This window comes from Engraulis encrasicolus, chromosome 19 (genome assembly GCF_034702125.1).
Source record: "Engraulis encrasicolus isolate BLACKSEA-1 chromosome 19, IST_EnEncr_1.0, whole genome shotgun sequence".
Taxonomy (NCBI): Eukaryota; Metazoa; Chordata; class Actinopteri; order Clupeiformes; family Engraulidae; genus Engraulis; species Engraulis encrasicolus.
This window is the reverse complement of record NC_085875.1, coordinates 47666421-47689207: the sequence shown is the minus strand read 5'-3', so window position 1 is coordinate 47689207 and position 22787 is coordinate 47666421. Positions and strand designations below refer to the sequence as shown.

The 22787-nt window shown below is 41.2% G+C and overlaps 2 protein-coding genes across 4 annotated transcripts in view; one reads left to right on the top strand and one right to left on the bottom strand.

Annotated features, from left to right (window-relative positions):
* The window catches only part of nhsl1a (NHS-like 1a), a 105811-nt gene extending 102091 nt beyond the window's left edge, over positions 1-3720 (top strand). For all 3 annotated transcript variants that reach the window (XM_063184609.1, XM_063184608.1, XM_063184610.1), the window contains exon 8: positions 2790-3720. In XM_063184609.1, the coding sequence (XP_063040679.1) occupies positions 2790-3720 (931 nt within the window). The remainder of the gene's footprint in view (positions 1-2789) is intronic.
* A 2081-nt stretch (positions 3721-5801) lies between these two features.
* On the bottom strand, positions 5802-19695 carry si:dkey-190l8.2. Its single transcript, XM_063184611.1, has 11 exons — positions 19312-19695; positions 18860-18960; positions 18583-18737; positions 18290-18458; positions 17961-18063; positions 17418-17548; positions 12835-13052; positions 10415-10523; positions 8916-9146; positions 8246-8356; positions 5802-5897 (listed from the first exon to the last, which is right to left on the bottom strand). The coding sequence occupies exons 1-10, from the start codon at positions 19546-19548 to the stop codon at positions 8248-8250; spliced, it is 1563 nt and encodes a 520-aa protein (XP_063040681.1). The 5' UTR covers positions 19549-19695; the 3' UTR covers positions 5802-5897; positions 8246-8247.
* Between the last annotated feature and the right edge of the window lie 3092 nt (positions 19696-22787).

Below are 22787 nucleotides of genomic sequence, written 5' to 3'. Positions count from 1 at the left end.
CTTTAATGCCTAACGGCTAGCATGCTGGTATTTTTATTATCATATGTTATTAGTTCTCCTGGGCAGTAGCTGCATAAATACGGTATGTAAATCAATGAGTGACTATGAAGAAAATGCCTTTGCATTTTACCTGTGTTGCAAATATACATCAAACAATTCAGAATGTTTGTGCCATAATTTCATTTTCAGCAGAAAAAAGTAACAGTTAATTGAAATTATCTTTAGAATGCAGTACATGAGTACTGTAGAAGCACTGCCCAGGTGAAAAAGTGGTTCAATTTAGTACAATAAAAGCACAACTGAAGTGTACTTAGCATGTTAAAAGCGCACTCGCACTTTTTGTGCTAAGAAAAAGTATGTTTACAATATGCTTATTTAAAGTGTACTTAAAATTAGATGTAATTAAGTTGCTCTCAAAGAAAGTACACTTTGCGAACCATACATAAAGTGCACTTAGAAGATGTTTGGCTAAAGTGTATTTAGAGGAATATACTAATAGTGTTCTAATAGTGAACTTACTAAAAGTGTATTTTTTAATAACATATTGCAATTGCACTTTTTTTAAGTGCACTTTGATTATACTTCACCCAAGTGACTTCGAAGTGTGATTTTCTTTAGTGCGCTTTAAAGTAAATCACTTTAACATATTGGAAGTATACTTTTTCTAAGTGCACCATGATTGTGCTTTATCCAAATATATTCAAAGTGTGCTTACACAAAGTGCATTTACCCATCATGCATCATCATGCATGTACCATCATGTAATGCACTTCTTGGAGCTCAATTTCTCAAACAGAAAGCCATTGACCTCTAAGGAATATCTTTGGTTTGCATGAAAATATTACTCATTGTTATATTCTGCGTTTATTGTAGGAGTTTTAAAATTTTAAAGTGGTACACAAAAAATGACCATGTTCCCACCGTCATTATGATGGTCACGTATATGTTCTGGTATATATAGGCTCACACTTCCTATGACATCATGGTGAGAGGTAAGTTGGAACTAGTTGTTCAAACAAAGAATCAAGGGTCACCATTAATGATCAATTCAAATGATCAATTGCAGGAAGGTGGAACAAGAATGAAATAAAGTGAAATGTGTATCTGAAATCTCTGTAACAATGCAATGATTGTAAATGTCAGTCGTGCTAGGCATGCATACTGTATCACTACTGTGACATGTGGCTGTGTGTAATGTACAAGCTCTGAGGACCAGCATGGATTGTACTATTACATTTATATTATTTCATGTACTTGGGAGTGTACTGTAAATATACTTCAAGCATACCTGTTATATATTTACAATACTTAATATGATATACTTTTTACAGACTCAAAATGCTCCAATGTAGTCCAAAGAAGCATGAAGTTAATATACTTTTATTGTACTTCTAGTAACAATAAAATGTTATAGAAGTGTACTCAAGCACACTCTTAATGCCATACGAATGCATGAAAAACGTGTTTGGAGCATACTTTCAAAAGTATGCTTGTAGTGCACTTAAAGTTGTCCAAAAGCGGTGCCAATTTAGCATCCTCAGTGTGCTGCAAGTGTGCTGAAGTACTGCTTTAGTAGTGCTTCAGCGCACTAATAGTGCAATGAAGCGCACTTTAAATCGCCGAAAATAGTACACTTTGTACTAAGTATGGTCAAAAAAAGTACACTTTAAGTATATGGGTTTTTCACCTGGGTGTATATGAAAATCTAGGCTACACTACAGTGTATAGCTCTTTCTGACATGACTAATGTAAAGCATGTCTGGACACATCCATTTAAAGTATGAATGTTTAATGTCTCCACTTCACTGGGGAGGATGTATGTGGGGTATTGTGGACACTGCCCTCTTTAATTATGATCAGTGAAGTGTCATTTGTCACTACTACTAATGATGAGCCAACTGGTCAGAACTTCTGTGTTTTGGGTCAATGCAGAAAATTATTGGAAGAATACATGTGAGAGCTCAGACTGCTGACTTATTGATGAGCACCAAGGGTGCTCTTTAAGTATACCCATCACCTGAAAGAGTGTTACGGCCGTGTGTATTGCCCTCTACAGTCACTATGTGGTGCTTTAAATCTATCCTGGCATTGCCATCTGTAAGAAGCTGTTTACATGTATATGGATATTTTTGAAAACGCATCAGCTTTGGCCTCTTGTTAGCACGTAAACAGAGTATTGAAAACCTCATTTCACAACCTAGATTAAAAAATATCCCTTTTTAGGGGTCTAAAACGCACCTGTGACAATGGCGTTTGGATTCTTATACACATGTTATGTTTATGCGTAAATGGATAAACAATATCAGCATTTAAAGGGATCCGCATTCGTGTAATCAGCGCCTTAATTTCTGCTCAATTTAAATTTCCTTTCATATTACGCCTGGTCGGGTCTTCTGGGAAACAATGACTCATGTTTCCAGATGACATGATAAATCAGGCAACAGGGGAGGCACAAGCAGGGCTGGACTGGCCATCTGGCATAGCGGGCATTTCCCTGCGTTTAAAAAAAAATAAAAAAAATACATTTCTGAAAATAGGGACACACAAGGGTGCAGGGTCCATCGGTGACTTAGTTCTGCGCCGCTAATCGGGAGAGGCCCCTGTAAGCCAAAAGTGCCCGGGCCCTATTTCTCCCCCAGCCCAGCCCTGGGCACAAGGGAGGAGGGTGAACGATGACTATAAAATAATGTAGTTTTATAACTGTCTTTTTGAAGAAGAAAAAAGCTACTGAAAAAGTACAACAGTGGATGTTTTCTCTTCATCCCCATATCTCCTTACCCCACCAACAGGTCAAAGAGGAAAGTTCTGGGCCGTGGCGACTGTGAAGAGGACCGCGGTCGCCATAACAACCTCCATAAGCAGCAGCAGTCCCCCTCCTCCGCGTCCCCTCCAGTCACCCCCACGGGTGCGTCCCCCACATCCTCCCTCATGTCACCGTCCCAGTCCATGTCCCTGCCACGCCAGACGAGCTCCATCCAGCGCGGCCTGCGGCGCTCCAGCACCAGCAGCGACAGCTTCAAGGCCCTGCTGCTGAAGAAAGGCAGCCGCTCCGAGGGCAGCTTCCGCATGTCGGCCACCGAGCTGCTCAAGTGCACCGACCCGAGAAAGCAGAGACCGGAGACATCTTCTGGCTCGTCTTCCCCCTCCTCTTCCTCCTCCTCTCCTCCTCCACTCGTGATGCCCTCCTCACCCGTGGCTGCGTCCCCTCTTCCGTCGTCCTCTCCCTTGTCCTCGCCCACCCTGCCGGTTCCTCCGCAGCTGGAGAACGGCAGCACCTCGTCTTGCTTGTCTCCCGGTCGCAGTCGACGGGCTGCCGCTGAGGAGTGGGCGAGGAACGAGAGCATGAACCTGCTCGCCCGTCTCTCTCCGGGCATCTACTGCTCTCCCTCCTCCTCCCCGTCCTATTCGTCGTCCCCGTCCTCCTCCTACTCTTCCTACTCCACCACCTCCTCCTCCTCCTCCATGTCCCTCCCTCTCATCGCCCCCGGCAAGTTCTACCGCTCCCGTACCCCGCCCTCGGCGGCGAGCAGCCGCTACAACATGCGCGGCCGCCTGTACAGCAGCCCCATGACGGCCATCAGCGAGAGGGAGGGCGAGCTGAGTGACGACTACGAGGACCAATGGGAAAGCAGCAGCAGGACACTCGGGCAGCACCTGAGCCCCTTCAGCCTATCGCTGGCCAGCCCCAGCGCGACGCTCTGCAAGGGTGGTAGCTCCTAAGGAAGGAGGCTGGGCGGACCAGAGTTGTGTAAAGCAAAAGAAGAAGTACTCTTACAGATGTAATTACAACACTAGTGGTATACTATGGTATAACATGGTGACATCTTTGTAATATCATACTACTAGTTTTGTAATTGCATCTGTAGGAGTAATCCTGTACTTCTATTTTATATAACTCTGAGGTGGACATGTCGTAAAAAGGTGCTTTTTGGTGCGGAGGAAAACAAACTCTTTAGGATTTAACCACGACTTCACTCTGGACCTCTGAACGCCTCGTCTCTGACTTTAAGTGTGTGTGTGTGTTTTTATTTTAACAAACAGCTTGTCCTTACCCATGTGACTAAAGGAGCATAACCGCGGTGGAATGTGTAACTGTCATGTTCTACTACTTCAATTTTTCATCTGTTCCCATCACAGATAGCCAAACCTAAAAACTGTTAATAGTCATCATCAGCCCCTTGTGAAACACTGTCCAACTTTCTCTGTGTAAAGAAAATGTCTCTCATGTGTGTCTGCCTGTTTTGCAGGTTAAAGGTTAATAAGATGTTTTGGTACTTTTGTAGGCTTCCGTTTTGGTTATGATGATTAGACTATTGAGGAAGTTACAGTACACGAGTGAGACCGAGGGAGGGTGGTGTAGAGTGGCTTTGGTTAGGTTTGGTTGGTGTAACAAGGATATACAGAATGGACCTTTTAAAACCTAGAACACTTTGTTAATGGCTGTATCTCCTCCATCACTGTCTGAAAGGCCTTGAAATGATTTGAAGAACATGTTGGAACATCTTTTCCACCAGTAAAGGAAGTATGAATATATTCACTTTGTATGGAAAGGTAAAGGAAAAATATTTTTGTGGACCAAGTAGCCTTTTCACTGTACCGCCATTACCACTAGTACCTCTTGACTTCTTGCAACTGTATCCATGGGCACTGGGTCGTGTTTTTTTACCCAAATTGTTGTGGCGATAAAATGATATGGTCACAATCCACGACATCACTGGAAATCCAACACACTAGCTCAGTTTCATGTTTTTGTAGCCTCAGTGACTGAGGCGGTACAGTCGTTTCAAGGTAGTGCTCCAGGTGTTTCTGTTCCATTCTGTATAGGCATTTTTACCATTTGACTGGAGGCACTTAATTCTTTTACATTTTTGGAATGGTGACATCTTCATGGTACTTACTGTCAATGTCATGTTTTAACAAGAGAGTTTTAAGAATGGTGCTGAGGAGGGGAAGACTCAAATTGTAAGTGGATGTGGAAGTAAAGTGAAAGAAAGAATGTGAATGACGGACTCAAGGAAGGACTCTTACAGAACAGACAGGTTTTTTTGTGGAGAAATATTGTTGAGGTTTTATTTCAGATTGTAGATTTGCACTATATTACTGTTTCAGACGTGCTGTTGTGGTCAGCAATCATTGATTTGCGAGAGAGAGAGAGAGAGAGAGAGAGGGGATCCAGTTATGCGGTTGAGGTCTTGAATGCCATTGAGTTTTATCAAAGGTATTTAGCAGTTACTGGTAGATCAACAACTGACCAGACATGAGAGTTAAAAAATATGAACATACAATTTAAACTTTAAGCTGTATATATTTACCAATTAAGCCCTATTATACTGCAAGTCTTAGACTTCTTTCCTATCATTGCCTGAACTCAGTGCTTTGACTTATGACAGCATGTGGTTGCAATATGGACACATCCCATGAATGAAGACTAGCAATTACTAAAAGATGAAGATGAAATTACCTCTAGGTCCATATCGTACGGTATATATATATATATATAAAACACAATCAGTTGTCTGATTAGATCTCATCTTTCATCTATTCACAATTCCACAACACTAGTCTGCCCCCATGCATACAGCCACAGTTGACATTCAATTCTGCTATGAATGATTTTGTAGTGCAGCATTACTATCAATGTCAAGGAAACACCAAGTCCTTTATAATGGGCCTTGGACAGAAAGTAAAGAAGAAGAAAAAAGTCTCCAAACTTTGTACATTTTTATAACTTTTATTTTTAACAAACAGGGGGAAGTACTTTGTAGTATTTAGCACACTGGTAACCCAGACAATCCCAGTTATATTTAGAGAGAGAGAGTACCATGGTATGTTGGTCTGGGTGCGAGGAGGGAGAGATATCCTGACATGAAGGCTGTATGCTGACTCTAAGTTTATCTCTGAAATAAATGAATAAATAAAGAAAATCATGGTGTTATCCCATATGCAGCGTCATTCGTGGTTTTCTTCACGATTTCTCAAATCCAAGCATGTGGAACTAAAGGCAACAACAGTATTTTATGTGTAACAAAATGGACGTGTTTATAATAACTCAGTTGTTTGGTGGTGTGAACAAGTACGATGAGGATGACGTGAAAATCAAATTTGAACTGAATGGAAAATTCATGTCAGATTCATTGGTTAATTCAAACATCTACTGTATTTGTGAAATACGTTGCATAATATTCCTAACTTCTGTGCATCGGCACACCACACTTTAACAACAGACCCATTCAAACCTCATTGAGGTACAGGACGTTCAAGTGGTGTATTCCAGAGGAAATCTGTTGTCGGTACCCCCTCGTGTTCTTCCACAATGAACCCCATTACCTTAAGACTTGTTTTCAACCTGTTTATCAATAGCTGTATTTATCTAACAGGCATGGAGGTCAAAGTAATAGTGACTTGGAATGGCAAAGCAAGTAAAAACATTGCAAACTATGCACTAACAATGCAGTCAGAGAGTTCAGACCTCCGCCAAGGAAGCTGTTTGATAGAACATTTGACTATGTCACACCCTATTTTTTCCAAGTCTTTCTGCCTTGTTTTCATCCAAATCCATTCACGACTTTTTGAGTTATCCCACTGACATACAGACAGACAGACAAACGCAAACGAAAACATAACATCCTTGGTGGCGGCAAAAGAAATGGGACTCTAATGCTGTGTATGAGAGCACAAGGTGGCTTTTGTACATCATGATATACAGTAGATACTGTGCATTGTATATTTGGAGACATCCCGACCAGTGTGCCGGCATTACACTGTTAGTGACTAGATAAATGTGTGTGATGTTTAGTTAAAGTAGGCCTATTATTGATGAGTAATTTCGACCATTATAATTCTTTTTAAAGTTAATCAATGGGAAGCTTTAACCACCTCATGGTAACAAATGTTTCTTTCTTCCTAACTAGAAGAAATGCCCAGACTTGTTTTGGTAAAGAAATGTTTATTCTTGATTTGATTTTTAAAAAATGTCGACAGGTGTAATAAAAAAAGGATATTTAGATACATCTTATTTTTCAGCTGGACTGAAAACAGCTAAGCAACTTACTGAATTTAAAGTTAACGTCCCTTTTCGATACAAAGGCATGCTGGGCATTCAGTAAATGGTGCAGCTGTAGCCTAATGGTTTTGGGAGTTGGTCTCTATATCAGAAAGTTACAGATTTGACTCCCGTAGCAGTAGGAAGACTGTGGGTGCTCTCCTGAACCCTCATCCAATGGCTGATGTACCTTTGATGCAGGCACATAACCCCTCATTGCTCCATGGACTGTAACTAAAGCCCTGTGCCTAAATAACTGTATTCTGCTTAGTCTGTTAAGCGTTATACACAGCATTATACATTTTCTGTTTCCAAAATGGAAATCACACAGTCATTGTGCATTACTAGAGGCCTGATATGTTATAGTAGGTTAGTACTATTGTAGTCAGCTTTTCAATGACTATTACAGCACTGGTTGAATGGCATACACCATGTGACTACAGGCATTTGTGGCTCAATGGTTAGGGAGTTGGCCTTCAATCAGAGGGTGGCATGTTCAAATCCCACCTTTACCAGAACTGTCATCCATGGCTGAAGTGTCCTTGAGCCAGGTACAAAAACCCACATTGCTCCAGGGACTGTAACTAATACCCTGTACCAAAATAATGGCTTTACAGTAAGTTGCATTGGATGAAGGTGTCATTTAAAGGATAATGCGTATGTAAAAAAGGAAATCATAAAAGTAACTTAATTACAGTACATACAACCCATCTTAATAGTCAGATCAATACATTGTGCCATACTCTGACTATTGATAATGATAATACAAGAAACAGTACAAAATGTGCTGAATAGGACAGTGTGAGGCCCAGAAGGCAAGTTAAAGGTGCACTGTGTAGGAGTGTGGCCAGAGTAGGTATTGCAACTATGCTGCTCATTGAAACTGTACTGCCTTTTGCCAAATTTTACCTTTTCATGAATATTCACTTAATAGCAATAAAATAATATTTTAACTAATATTTACTACTAGTATGACCAAAGTACAGTAAGTTTTGTGGCTAAAAATGTCTATTTATAAAAAAATCAAAAATGGAGGACGTGGAGAAGATCCCCTTTTTCATGTATGAAAAGTGCAATTTTCCAAGTCCTAATGAATACTTAAAACTTGATATTGGTGGTAAGTATTTAAAAAAAAAAAAAGGTGACATTTGTGATTGGGGGGCATGAATTCCGGAAACTACAAAAAACTATTACACAGTGCACCTTTAAGGGTTGTCCTTGGACACGGCGCCATTTATAAAGTTCGCCTCCAGAGCCACTTTCTCCTTCACTTCTGGATCTTTGGTCTCTGGGATTTCAACAGGAGGACACCACCTGCAGAGGATAGATAGATAGATAGATAGATAGATAGATAGATAGATAGATAGATAGATAGATAGATAGACAGACAGACAGACAGACAGACAGACAGACAGACAGACAGACAGACAGACAGACAGACAGACAGACAGACAGTTTTCATCATTATGGTGTTTAACCTGTAAGATACACTTTAAAAACCTGAGATGTGTGAGCACCATTCCGAAGAATCCAAAAACGTTTGTTTAGATATAAACATTGTGTTGTCATGGCTGCTGCTTATGTGCGTAATAAATTACAAGTTGGGTTTCAATCTCTTACATGTGCTGCGATACACAATGCCAGAGGCAAATGGGAATTAATTCGGTAGTATTACTAATAAAGAGGAGGAGACACACTCACACTATCGCCTAATAATAAGTACAGATTTTAAATGGGTGCTGAATCCCACATAAAACATAGATGAATGAAGGCAGAAAAAGACAGCACTCTTCAGATTTGTGTCTGTTTATGCGCCTATGAAAGCTGAAGAGTTCTAGTTTTGCTAATGCCAGACAGCCGTCTGTTACAGTACCTGGAGCATGGGAGGCACTGAAGACGGGGTTGCTTCTCACAGTCCAGCACAGTGTCGGGCAGAGGGATGCCACTGGTCTCGGGTAGCAAGAGACACAGCACCGCCCCCAGGAACGGCCCACTGCTGTAGCAGATCATGGCTGGCAGTGGTATCTGTCCCCCAGGGGCCACCAGCGCGTTCACGATACTACCGATGCGGTGGCACATGCTCACCACCCCACAGCACTTCTGTCTTTGGAGGGCAACAATAAAAGGGGAACAGTTAGGCCGACCTAACTTAAGTCTATTGGAAATGGAACCACCATCTGACACTACACTGACGATAGGAAACACACACATTGCATAAACAAGTGGGCCTCACTCAAATGTGTGAAAAATGTTCTAAGGGCTTCTTGTGGCGATGATTATGTTGACACAGGACATATCCCGTTTAACAGAAACTAACACTGAAAATCTATTATACTACCTATTAATGGTATGCACTCTTCGTATACCATTTTACATATATCTCTTTACATGGAGGCTAGCATGCTGGTCATGGTGCATAATGCTTTCTCTGAGTCCTCTAATGGCTTTCTTTCACCAATAACTACATTTATAGTGAATTCAGATACCAATCTAATGGCTTGTACTTCAAAGCTCTTTTCCAGTAGATTGCATTACTAGCTCCCAGACAGCTTATTCCATTTGCAGCACATGCAGTTTAATGTTGAACTTGATGGGGATATCAACGAGCTTTTTATCTCTATGAAGAATGAGTAATCACCTACAAAATTCTGATGATGTGTAGAAAATTCATTTTTTGGGTGTACTAGTATTGAATATCTTAAGAATGGCGTCAATGACAAGCCCTTCACTACATTTACTTGTTACAGACACCTCTCAATCTGACATAGAAAGATGTTTTTGGCGCGAAGAATTTCTACCACTTGCACAACATTCAGTTATGCAGTATTGCTCACGCTACCATTGACTTATCAGTAGGCCTATCCTGTAGCCTGGAAACTCCCATACTGCCTTTAGTTCTACACAATCGTTTCGATCTGAAAGACAATCTGGCGAGGATAACTCATAACGTCCAAGATCATGGGCCCTGTGTCATAATGACCAAGCATTCCGACCTTGACAGTTTCTCTGCCCAATCAGAGAGCAGGGCAGTGTGTCATAATAGCCAAGTATTCTGCCCCCTACGGAATTTACAATAGGCAACTCCCCAGACCTAATCTCACTTTGATTGGGTGATTAGGTCTGGTGTTAACTAGGCAACCTATCCTGTGGCAAGGCAAAAAAAAAGCTACATTGCCGGATTGACAGGTCAAGAGTAGCGTGATGATTACAACTTCATGTGGAAATTCACAGGAATTCTCCTTTAATACATTACTTTTCACCAGCCAACTCTCAATCTGACATAACAAGATGCTTTTGGCACGGCAGTGAATTTTTTATGAAAGGCGTCAATGACCAGCCCAGCCCAGCCCAGAGTGCCAATGGCAAACCTACCTTATGACTGTAGGGAAGAGCTCTATGCCATACAGCACAGAAACACAGGATGTGGACTGCATGCACAGCTTTGCTGTGAGGGCCAGGGTCATAACCAAAGCAGGCAGGTCTGGGAAAGAAAAAATATTGCAGCTTCACAATTTTAATATTTCCAGCATACACATTTGCATTAGGCTAGAATTTTTGTTCACCTAAAAAGAGAGCAGAACAGAAAATAGTGTGGTAAGATGCACATCCTGAATAAGATGCATATTAGAGGTTTATTAGACTCGAATTTGCAAAAAAGAGGCCGCACCTTGCATAAAGTGGTTTTTACCATTTGCGTCAGCGACCTCACAGTTTGTTTAATCTAAGTGAAGCCTGCTCCCAGCTATTAATTCTGTTTCGAGATTCGTTCTGCTAACATATACACCTATCCTGGACATAGAAAACATAAAGAGCATGCATATTAACATGTGGTGAAGTTAATATAGGCCTATTTTAAGGTGAAAGCAGTTAATCACACCTACTGCACTGGGGAACCCTTCTCATGGTGAAACAATTCAAATTCAAATTCAAATTTTGCAAATTAAAGTCCATCTGATCACACAACTTGAGGTTGCCATCTTTGTTTTGAAACTTTTGTCTCAGAAATTAAGTTAACTTAGAAGTGTGTCTTTGTCTCACCTCCTCACATGTTACGTGAACTTGACGTTTATCTTTGTGTCAACAAAGATAAGTTACCTCAAGTTTCGAGCTGTGTATTTACACTTTTAAGGTAGCAGGTGAACTTCCAGCAGGTGAACATTTACAGTAGGTAATCCTGTTGCCTCAAATACAGTACGTAAGTGACCTGAATTTGAAGTTGATCTTGGGTTAAACCTCTTCAGCACACTGTCCATGGTTACACTGAAAACATGGTGAAGTACTTTTGCAACCACAGTGGGGAAAACCCTGCAGTTGTCAACAGTGTGTAAGTTTTGTTATAAAATCTGCAAGCGCTTAACCTCTGAACCAACTTGTTGAAACAGTGTAAAAGAAGACAAGTATTTGGCAGGATCTTTGCCTAATGGCTAAACTAAAGACAGTATGAGTTAGTTATTCAGCAGCTCTGCTGCTGTGTCCGGTGCTGTAATGTTTACTACGGCACGTGGAGCCCTGCAGAGGACTACCTTGTTAAAGTTCTATCAAAAGCTGAGATAACCGTGAGGTGAAACGACATTCTTGCAACAACATCACTCTTACGCAAGTCTGTGAACCATGTCTAAGGTCAGGTCGACATCAGGTCTAATACGGTATACTGTAGACCTACTGTAAACCCTGCATAGGTTTCATTTCACCTCAGACCATAGCTAACTCTTCCATTATTGATGGGTTTCTTCCGTATACAGTACCACACACATCCCATACTCCTCTTTGTTTTTGTTTCAACAATGTCCAACTTACAAAATCTGGCTTTGACATCAATATTCCAACACGCATGCTGTTCACCCACCACTGAAATCTCAGTGCAGCTACTCTAGATAGTGCTACACACATTTCAGACTTCATGCTTCATTTTGTCTCAACAATGTCCCGCAACTTAAAAAGTCTGGCTTTGTCGTCAATATTCCAACACATATGCTGTTCACCCACCACTCTAGATAGTGCCAGGCTTGCCTCAGGCATAAACAGAGCCTACAAATATACGTCGCATTCAGCCTTTTGTTGCATTCTGAATCTGAATGTTCTGCTATTAACAAAGCTGGCATTTTAAAATAGCAGATTTTCAGAAAGCATCGTTTTATGGGTTTTCAATTCACTGAATAAATGTGTGCGGGAGGCGTAAACGGATACATTATTATGTGTTTTCATTAGAGATGCACCGGATCCGGCAGGATAATAGGGTTTTTCACAGGATCCGGATCCGGTTCCAGGATCCAGGATCCGGTAGCCGAGGCTTTTCAGTCAAAATAGTTTGAGCCAACGTGATAAAAAGGGCCCACGTGTGCGAGTAGGCTATGTGTTTCAACCCTTTCGTAGGATCCGGTATCCGGTTCCGGATCCGGCAGGATCTTAAGCAGTGGATACGGTATCCGGCAGGATCCTAAAAATCAGGATCCGGTGCATCTCTAGTTTTCATATGCATCTCCTTAGTATAGTATGTTCAGCACCCTACACTCTCAGAAATAAAGGTACAGAACTTGTCACTGTGGCAGTACCCTCAAGGGGAGTACTATTACGTTGCTTGGGTGGTACCTCAAAAAAGAGGTGACAGATACACATTGGTCGACATTGCAAGCAACTAAACGCACCTCTTTTTTAGGGTACCAATCAAGCGACGCAATGGTACTCCCCTTGAGGGTACTGCCATAGTAACGAGTTCTGTACCTTTATTTCTAAGAGTGTAGTGTTTTTTATCTATGCGCCTAAATTAGTGCCACCCTGAAAGCAGCCCTCACCGTAGAAGGTGGAGACCAGAAGGGACATGAGGCTGGTGATGCCACTGATCAGGAGGGAGGCCATGGTGAACGGTCTGCGGCCTGCACGGGACAGCAGCAGGGGCAGGAGCAGAGCGGGCGCCTCGGAGAACCCCGAGAAGAACTGGGCAAGGTAGATGTTCACCCCAAAGTGGCCCACGCTGAAGGAGATGCTGTAGTAGGTCAATGCAGAGGCTAGCCTGTGGTGGAGAGCAATACAGTAGATGAGGTTTCATTTTTTTTTTATTACAATTTTATCCGACTTAAAGCGACTTACAGATTTTTACAGGGTGCTGGTTACAGTTCCTGGTTTTCAAAGTGAGAAGTCTGCACACTTAAAATCCTTTTTGTTGTATATTATTATTTCATGAAATAATAATATACAACATGAAATAATAATATACAACAAAAAGGATTTTAAGTGTGCGGACTTCTCACTTTGAAAACTACAGTTGGCCTTTGTCCTGCACCTTTTCCTGGGATGTGCACAATCCTCTCCTTCAACTACAGTTCCTGGTTTGCCTTAATAAAGGGCACTTAAGCCATGGACGTAGGTGTAGGCAAAGGTAAAGGGATTCGAACCTGCAACCTCCTGGTCTAAATACCAAAGCCCTAAACACCAACGCCCTAACTATAAGGCCACGGCTGCTGTCAATTCTTTCTGCCAGATTCTTTCAAAAGATGAGAGACAGACTGCAAAGTGAAAAATATGACTTGTTGATATTATGCAGTGTACAAGATGGGGCAGGTCACATCAGACATGACAAGCCAGGCAGTGAGGGTTCATCTTAAAGTTTGCACTTAACCCTTGTCTCGTCTTTGGGTCGTCACCGACCCGTTTTCAGGTTTGACTGTGTAAAGGAGCCCCATATGTTTAGTTTCTTGAGTCAAGGCTTTTTGACTTTGTCAGCCACCTTTATCTTAACAAAATAAAGCAAAACTTTTTTTTTTCATAAATTCTGTAATGCTGTATCAAAAAATATAGCACTTGTGGTGTTCGGGTCGTTTTCGCCCCGGTTCATAATAAGTAGCTTATAGAGCAATCATTACAGCCAAAACTGAAATAAGAAATGAACTGCTAGGTAAAATAGATATTGCCATCTCATTTACCAATCATTTGAGCCCATGGGGTAGCATGACATCATGAGAATATGTATAAAAGCCCATAAGTTTGGAGTTTTCCGTATTATTTTGACGGGGGGTTTTGTGCGTCATTTCAGCATATGGATCAATTTAGTCTGGACATAGTTCAGCATGCTCTCATTTAACAATTGAATAATGTATCTAAGTAGGGTTCTAAAAGTATCTTGACTATATGACAAGAAAAAAGACATAAGGAGATAAAAAAATAACAGTTTTCGCAGTTCGGTGTCTAATTTTGCGTAGTTTTCCTATGCTTCATCTCTGCTTCTGGGGGTGGGGTTCCTTGCACAGGGACACCTATCATTCCTCAATTGATATTACACCTGACACACAATAGGTACACTTCAGATGGCCTCAATCAGTCATTCCACTTCTAACACCATTTTTAGTGAAGGGGAATAGTTGCCCCACTGGGACTCAAACTCGGACCTACTGGGGTAAAAAAAAAACTGGGGCTCTGACCACTACACCACAGAGCCAGGCTTGATGGGAGAGTCAGCACACATCCACAATGGCCACTCCATCACAGTTCCTTCATTGAAAAAAAACAGATTTCCCTTGTTTCTCTGTGGTAATTATATATGGGTCGAAAACGACCCGAATACCATGGATGTAACTACTGTGAATAAAATAAAAAATAAAAATGCGAGACAAAAATTGTTTTTCAAGATGTGTTCTACTACTGCACAGTGATGTCCAGGTAGCAATAAATCTGTGTAATTACATATATTACATCTTAGAGGTTACTTTTTCATTTTTTTTAGCAATCGAAATCAAGGGATATGTGTACAAAACAAGAACCTTAAACCCTTGACAAAACATTAAAATGAATGGTGAAATATCATTGTTATTTGTCACTTTTACAACTGATTTAAAACACGGGTCGAAACCGCCCCGTGAACACCGGGCATGGTAATAGGAAATGAAGACAAGACAAGGGTTAAAGGGTCAAGTGGGTCAAAGGGGAGAGGGGGTTAGAGCAGTGGTTCTTAACCTGGGGTGCGGGCACCCCCTGAGGGTGTGCCAGAGATTTCAGGGGGTGCACAGAATTTTGTTTGTGTTGAGGTTGAGACCAAAATCTGCTTCCAAACATTATAATTAGGCCAAATCAAGACCAAATTAAAACATGTTTTGGACCTAATGTAAAGTCATTAAAGCATTGATTTAATGTCCAAAGCAAGAATCATTGTAATTATTCACTTACATCAAATTTTAGTGCGTATACATGTGTAGACGTTTGGGTTGGGGGTGTGCAGCATGTCCTGGGCACAGAATAGGGGGTGCTTCATGAAAAAAGGTTAAGAACCACTGGGTTAGAGGATTTAGTGGCTTGTGGCATGCGGAAGTGGCATTAACTATATATTAGAATAATCACTGTGAATAAGAACAGCTACAATGGCTACTGAGGCCATGCTCGTTATGTCAAACAAAAATCTTTCCTACACTGAACCTGTCAGTGAATAATGTGTTTTCAGCCAACATAAATAATAACATGCCACTTCCGCATGCCACATGCCAATTAATAATCTAACCCCAACAGCCAAAGGGACAGGGTAACTGGTTAGAGCAGTCATGTGTAAGCAGTTAAGGTGTCAGACTTTTAGCCCAAATATTGCCGGTTCCTTATTTACGAGTGCTGTCTCCCATCCTCCTCCATGACTGAATGGTGCTGTCCTGCCGCATTTCTCCCTTGGGGCACTGTTTCGGATTGCTCCCTTGCATGCATGAAGCGTAAAATGCTACTTTGTTGTGTGCAATCAGCACTGAATGCTGTGTCACAATGACAATGGGAGTAGAGTATCCTTTATTGATCGCAGGGGGAAATTTCACAGGTGGGCTTTAAAGGGACAGTTTGGTCGATTTCAACATGCAGTTGTAATGCTCACACTACCCTGGACTTGTCAGTGCCTGAGATTTTTTTTTTTCTTCTTCTTCAGCCGTTTCCGAGATCCTGGTCATTGTAAGGGGGGCAGCTCTTTGTTTACATTTAAAAAAAAAACATTTTTATTTATTCCCAAAAACATCCAAAAGGTTATAAAACATCAGCAGACAACTAGCAAACAGCAGTACCTTTTGGGAAAATATTTGGAGTTGGCCTATGTTTCATTTTTTTTAAATGTAAACAAACGCTGCCCCCATTAGACTTGCTCATATCTCGGAAAGGGCTGAGCCGAAAAATGTGGCATCACCAGGTACTGACAAGTCAAGGGTAGCGTGAGCAATACAACTGCATGTTGAAATTGACCAAACTGTCCCTTTAACTTGAAGTGTCCGTGCTTTGGATATGACTGACTGAGCCACAGCAAACAGTTTGGGGTCACAATTTAGACCAACTACGACAACACAGTTTTAAAATGACAAAACCGCTTCCAATATTTCCTAGTAATCTGTGATGCACATTTACAGTACATGGAAGCATAGTAAAGCAATCGCTCTTTAATATGTGATCCGACAACTCGTTTGCTTGACTCCTGCTGGTCAATGTAGCACATTAGCTGTGATGGCCGTGTTCAACTTCTAAAGTAAAATAATTAACTTTGGCCGTGTGTTAAAAGGCCTGCAAACTTAACATGTAGTAAAACCACACTCCTAAGCTCATTATTCATCATCCCACCATGTCCACAAGCAGACATGTTTTGGCCTTAAGCCATCGCTGACCACCCACTGGTGATGGTTCAAGGGCCGAAACACATCTGCTTGTGGACATGACGGTGTAATATATCATGAGACTCAGCTTGTGAGGCCAGTTTTTCTATATTTTAAACATAACATATGACCTTTGTTACATTCCATGGGTGAAATTCCAGGGTGGAAGGACCAGTGTGGCTTGGTTCTCCGAGAGGGCAACAGAACTTAGAAAACTATTCAGAAGATTTTGTAGGTCAACAGAGCCTCAGAGCTAAAGGTAGCTTTAGATTATTTAGGTTATCATCTTGAGACAGTCAAGAGGATGGTCAATGTGATACCTGTATCTCAACTGGGATATGAATTAAAATGATCCCACATGTTTCAGATGGCATGGCCTTCCTCTGGGCTTTGTCTCACTGCAAAGCTTTGTTCATACAAAGATCAATCAAGCAATTAATCAATCAATGAATCAATCAACCTATTCATCAAATGAGGAAGGAATAATGTTTTTTTCTGTCTTTGGTTTCACACTTAGAAAGATCAATCAAGCAAGTAGCCCCTTAATGCACGCCGTACCTCCTGTGGCATGCTGTAACAGTCATTGAAAATTGAACTACCATAGTACTACACTACTATGACATAACACAGGCCCTTTTTTAATGCACTATGACTTGGTCATTGCCATTCTGGTAACAGCAAATTTATAACGGCATGTCTTAACGGGTTAATCAATTCATAAATCAATTGAATTTATCAGTCAAATAAGGAAGGAACAACGTTTTTCACTTACCTACCCAATAAAACCCATGACCAACATTCGGATAATGATGGTGGGTGATTTGAAGTGAGCCCAGTGGGAGATCTTCTCATTCTGGTTAGTCTCTACATTGGTTTTTTGAAGCTCAATCTCCAAGGAATCTAGAAGCTGGAGGAGCAATTGTCATAGTTTATTTTTCAATATCACATATTGTACAAAAAAAGAGACAATCCGCACACTTCAGGTCTTTTTTTGTGCAAAGCTTGGACTGGCAAGCTTTCGGTCCTAGACCTTCATCAGGCAGAGTGCATACAGACAGTGCTTGTGGACTTGTGCAAGCACTGTCTGTATGCACTCTGCCTGATAAAAGCCTAGGACCGAAAGCGTGCAAATCCAGTAAAGCTTTGCACAAATAAGACCTAAAGTGTGTGGATTGACTCCTTTTTTGTGCAGAAAGTTCCATTGAACCCTGCACCTTCTAAACAGATGAGCGGTGACCCTTCACCTCTTCACAATATCAAATAGGCTATTGAAAACCTTCCAAGACTTAGGTCAATACTGTCATCATAACTTTTCTTACCTGGTCAAAGCAGAGCTTGTCCTCAGGACTTCTTGAACGATACACGTTTATTAGATCTGTTCTTTGGTTCAGTAGCAGCCACCTCGGGGACTCCGGTATGGAACTAGAAAATAGGGGGAAATACACTGTGTGATTGCAGTGTACCACTTTGGCCCTTAAGCCATTGCTGACCATGCACTGGTGATGGCTCAAGGGCAAAAACGCATCTATAGCCGAAGCATTGTTTTATCTAACCTTGTTTGCATCTTCTTGTGAAGAAAAAAAACAACAACAATGGAATAATTGAGGTAAAATGGTGTCATTATAAAGGACTGAAAATGGCAACGTACAAGTAAAGTGGAAGGCAGATGATTTGAGGGAAAGCCAGGGCGAGGTGAAACTGAGTCCATCCCGGTGAGGCATATGCAACTGCTGCCAGGCACATCATCCCCACGCTGAAGCTGAATGTCAGAAGCGCAGGGGGCCAAACTCGATTCTTTGGGTGACTCCATTCTACACCTGGAAGATAATAACGCAAATCTCCCACTTCAGTTTAGGGGAAGTGCTCGTTGTGCCATTTGTCTATATGCAAAAACTAACCATATTATTTCCAACAGAAATTCATATCAGCCAAATACAATACCCAAACTAAAGCTGCACATGTGAATGCCGCAACAGGTAATCCCCGTGACGCACCGTGCGACCAGGTACAGGACAGAGTACGGTAGAAGGGCTGTCGCCAGCGGCATAGTCGCCTGCACACAGCAGCAACCCAGGAGAAGGATTCGTTTACCATATCTATTTTTTGAAATAAGTACAGGAACAGTGCAACAGATGGGTAACTAATCATTATCAATATTCACAGTAGCAAAACACAAGAAAGGCTCACTACAGGCCTAAACGCAAAATGCGTAACTCACCTGTCAGAAAGTACCCCTGCAAATGCTGATCCGATCAGTAATCCTATCATAAACATGGTTTGTCCATAGGCCATTACGTCGATGCCCCTGCAAGTTGAATTCTACACCAAAGCACATCAGATATTAAGGTAACAAAATATCAGAATATTTTCCAAGCGACGCTCGTCTGCCATTGTTATTCCTCAATAGATTTTGCTCCTGAGAACAATTCCCAGACTCCACACGTCTTAGATTATGGATTAGGCTAGATTTATCACAACATGGCAATCGAGCAAGGTTGATACACAATAGTCTTGTTCATTAAAACCTTAATGCCAGGGGGCAATTTATTACATTTCTAAAATCAAACCGTAACAATATGGAACTATTTGGATAGCCAATTGAAGTCTCCAAAGTAAGACAGACTTTCGCAAAATACAGAATGCTGCACGGCATGGCCGTACTGTACACACCTTGTTAACCTCACTGCTTGGGTGAGTTGTCCAGAAACTTAATGACATGTTTTCATGATCTTTCGGGTTGGAATACCCCAAGCCCAAGTCTTTCTCTGTAATGCACAAGCCGGGGTGGGTCGAAAAGACGTCCAAGAAAAAAAGGAATGCAGTGAAAAATATGATCAAGCTCAATTTCCAGGAAACGCTCCTTTGTAATGTCCCCATGGGATGACAGCGGGCTGTAAGAGGGTGCATTGCTGAAGTACTTATTCCTCCCACGAAGAACTCCAAAGGCTACTCTACGCGACCCGTTATAGGCTATTGTTTTCTTTCTGATTCTGTGTCCTAGTCTACTGTTTAAAACTATTTTACGACAGCAGAATCCACTGTTCCTTTTAGATCGCGTTTAAAACCAGAGGTGGCATTGGGCTGTCAAACATGTCTGAGCCGACAGCTTCGGAGTGTCTGTATCAGCTGTTAAAGTAGTAACACATGTTCGACAGCCACCCCGCCCCTGCGTTACGTAGGCTATTCAACTTCCAGTAAGGGCCTGCAGGGGTCACAGATAGGCCTACTGTGTTGAAAAACATTCACTCACTCACTCACTTCGTCTGGGTTGCCCGTCTGTTTGTTCGGTTCAAGTCCATTAACAAGGTAATAATAAAGTTTATCTTCTAAATTAGTGTTTCTCAAAGGGGTCTCTACAGTCGACAGGGGACCTAAGAGATGGTGGGGGGTGTTGAGAAGGAGACACTATGCAGCATCTAGGCCTAGCCTACTGTAGGCCTACATTAGAACAGATTGATATCATTCGAACACAAAATAAGCTATAGGCCTACCCTAATGTTTTTCTTTAAAGTAATATAGCAAATAGGCACACAAAAACTACAGATTATTGTCTTTCAGATGTGCTGTTTTCATCAAGTTATCATGATGATGTTGGGTGGGAAGGGGGTAGGGGCATTGGCAGTCTTATGATGTGGTCAGAGGGCTTTAAAAAATCATCAGCAGCAGCAGCATCATAATCATCAACATCATAATCATTGTTAGGCCTATTATTATTATTGTTGTTGTTGTTACTATTATTATGAATGTACCGTTTTTTGTTTTGTTTTGCACAGCACTGTTCACAACAGCTCAATGTACTTAGAGAATGTACTTAAACCGATCGACGACAAGAGAAAAATGTCAGGGTTATTGCCACAAATTCAAGTTGTGGGCTTTACTGTTTACTATACAATGTTGCTGCTTAATCTAAGAGTTTGATCTTTGCTCTGAGGGCAACAATTTTCATTTTTTTATTTTTCTATTTCACTTGCCATGTTATGTTTATATATTTTTATAAGTCACATTTAATTGCATTTTTGTATGAAATGTAGACCTTGTTTACGCAGCCACAGTCAGTTTACTCATCACTAGGTCTAACATGAACATGCTCATGTTTGTCGTGGTGCCTTTTGTTGATGGGTCAGGGTGTTGACATTGAAGATTGGTTATGCTGTGGACATGAATAGACTGTGATACGTGTGTTATTATGGATAACGAGATTGTTTTTTGAGCATACAACATGACTTCATAATCCTAATTTAATATGATGATGACTTAATATGGTGACCCCTGCTGCAGTAAGAGGTTAATACGTGATGCCTGAGGTGTGTGGAGCCTGTTAGTAAGTTGGCGTGCAGCTGCGTTCTTTTGAAGTCCACGGCAGACGCACAGGCTTCTCGTGTTTGTTGAGTTCGCAAGCAACCTGCCCCCTTGCCTGCTTTCCTTCTTGTCTGTGACTGTTTGCTTAGCAGCACAAAATGTGTCAGTGAAGCAGGAGCTGTTACCCATGTTGGTTTGTTGCTAAATGTAAATTGTTTCCCCTCACATGCTATGGTGTGATTCACAGTTGGTGAACTAGACTTTTTATCTTCAAAAGTAGGCTACACTGTGCCACCCATGCATCCATGTGAAACACCCTGGCATTTGCAACTTTCTAAAGTATTATTTTAAAATGTTGGCCTACAGGTCCTTAACGGTGTACAAAGTATGGGTCCTCATGAGCTACCAATTTGGTAAAACTGCACTGATGCACAAATAAGTGTAGCTGGACTTTTCAAGAAATTTAAATTATGCATTTTAACTTATTGTTTCTCATTTAGGTCTACTGACAATGTCTAAATAGTGTAGCCTATTTAAAGTTAAGCACGGATGGCATTTTATCTTATAGGCTACATTATATTTAAAGTATTTAGAAAAAAATAGTAATTTGTTGCACATTAAAGACCTTATCAGCATGTTTAGGTGAATAGGCCTAGTTGCCTATCCAAGCCTATCCAATACCTTGTGGCATAAGGCCTCACACACGAGCACGCACACACGCACGCACGCACGCACGCACGCACGCCACATGTAACATTTCAGATCTGCATGAAAGAGGGTACTATTTGTTAAAAGTTTTTAGTCTTTTGTAAAAGTTTTTAGCTGATAGTGACTCTCCAGATTTGGTTAAAATGCAGGAAATTGCATCTAAGAAATACACTTTTTTTTCTGGGGGCCCTCCTCCAGACCCCCCACTGAAAAATATATATTTTATAGATTTACTGCTTACCCTACCATACACCTCACCGCACGTCACTGCAAGGTCAGTTAGATCAGCTGCTGAGTTAATATCCAACTATGCTGATACTGAAACTATCATTCTGGTCATTTTCATATTGACAGGTCTTCTCCTGCCTCTGGTCAGTTGAATGAGCGTAACGAATGCCAAATAGCAGAACGTTATTAAAGCCCCCACTCAAATCCTCATAGAGTATAGTGCTAAACTATAGGTCTGGACCTTTAACTCAGTGGTACCGTACTGTGCATCCCATGTCAAACGGGACTGTTGACTGGTAGGTTGCGGGTTCAAGTCCCGAGTGGGTAACTAGCACAGGAAGACATTGGTCATTTACATGAGCTTGTTATTAGCCTTAATCTCACTCTTCTGATCTCTGAACCTACAAGGCCTCACCCACAAACCCCCGCGTCAAGAATCATTGATTTATTTTTTTCTAACATGCCTGAGAAAATCTATTTGTATTTGTATTTGTTTGCACTGTATCTACAATGTATCTCAGAGAACCTAAATAAACATTAGTAACTAAAAAAACCTGTAACTACATAAAATACAACATTGATATTGGCAAGAATAATGCACCTTGATTAAGACATGGTTATTACCATTTTTGGAACAACAGACTTATAACAGAGGCTTTGCACTGATGTGTTAATCAGACATAATCAAAACATTGTCATTATGATCACAGATTTTCTTTATTTGTTCTTGAATGGAAATGGATTCAATAAAACACATGATTGTCCTTCCAGTGATTGTTTTGAGTGAGATGATACACACATTCAACAGCAAACAATATTAAGGTTATTATCATGTCATCTCATCCCGCATGTTACGTGCACATATCAAACACATATACTGAACACACACAATCAAAATGAGTGCCAGTCAA

What these genes read in the sequence shown, in the direction of transcription:
- si:dkey-190l8.2 (XM_063184611.1), bottom strand. Translation starts at nt 19,548, where the DNA reads ATGCACCCTCTTACAGCCCGCTGTCATCCCATGGGGACATTACAAAGG. An exon ending in ATCTGCCTTCCACTTTACTT is followed by an intron (nt 18,064 to 18,289) that starts GTACGTTGCCAT and finishes CCTATTTTCTAG; the next exon opens with TTCCATACCGGAGTCCCCGA. An exon ending in CTCTTCCCTACAGTCATAAG is followed by an intron (nt 9,147 to 10,414) that starts GTAGGTTTGCCA and finishes TGCCCTCCAAAG; the next exon opens with ACAGAAGTGCTGTGGGGTGG.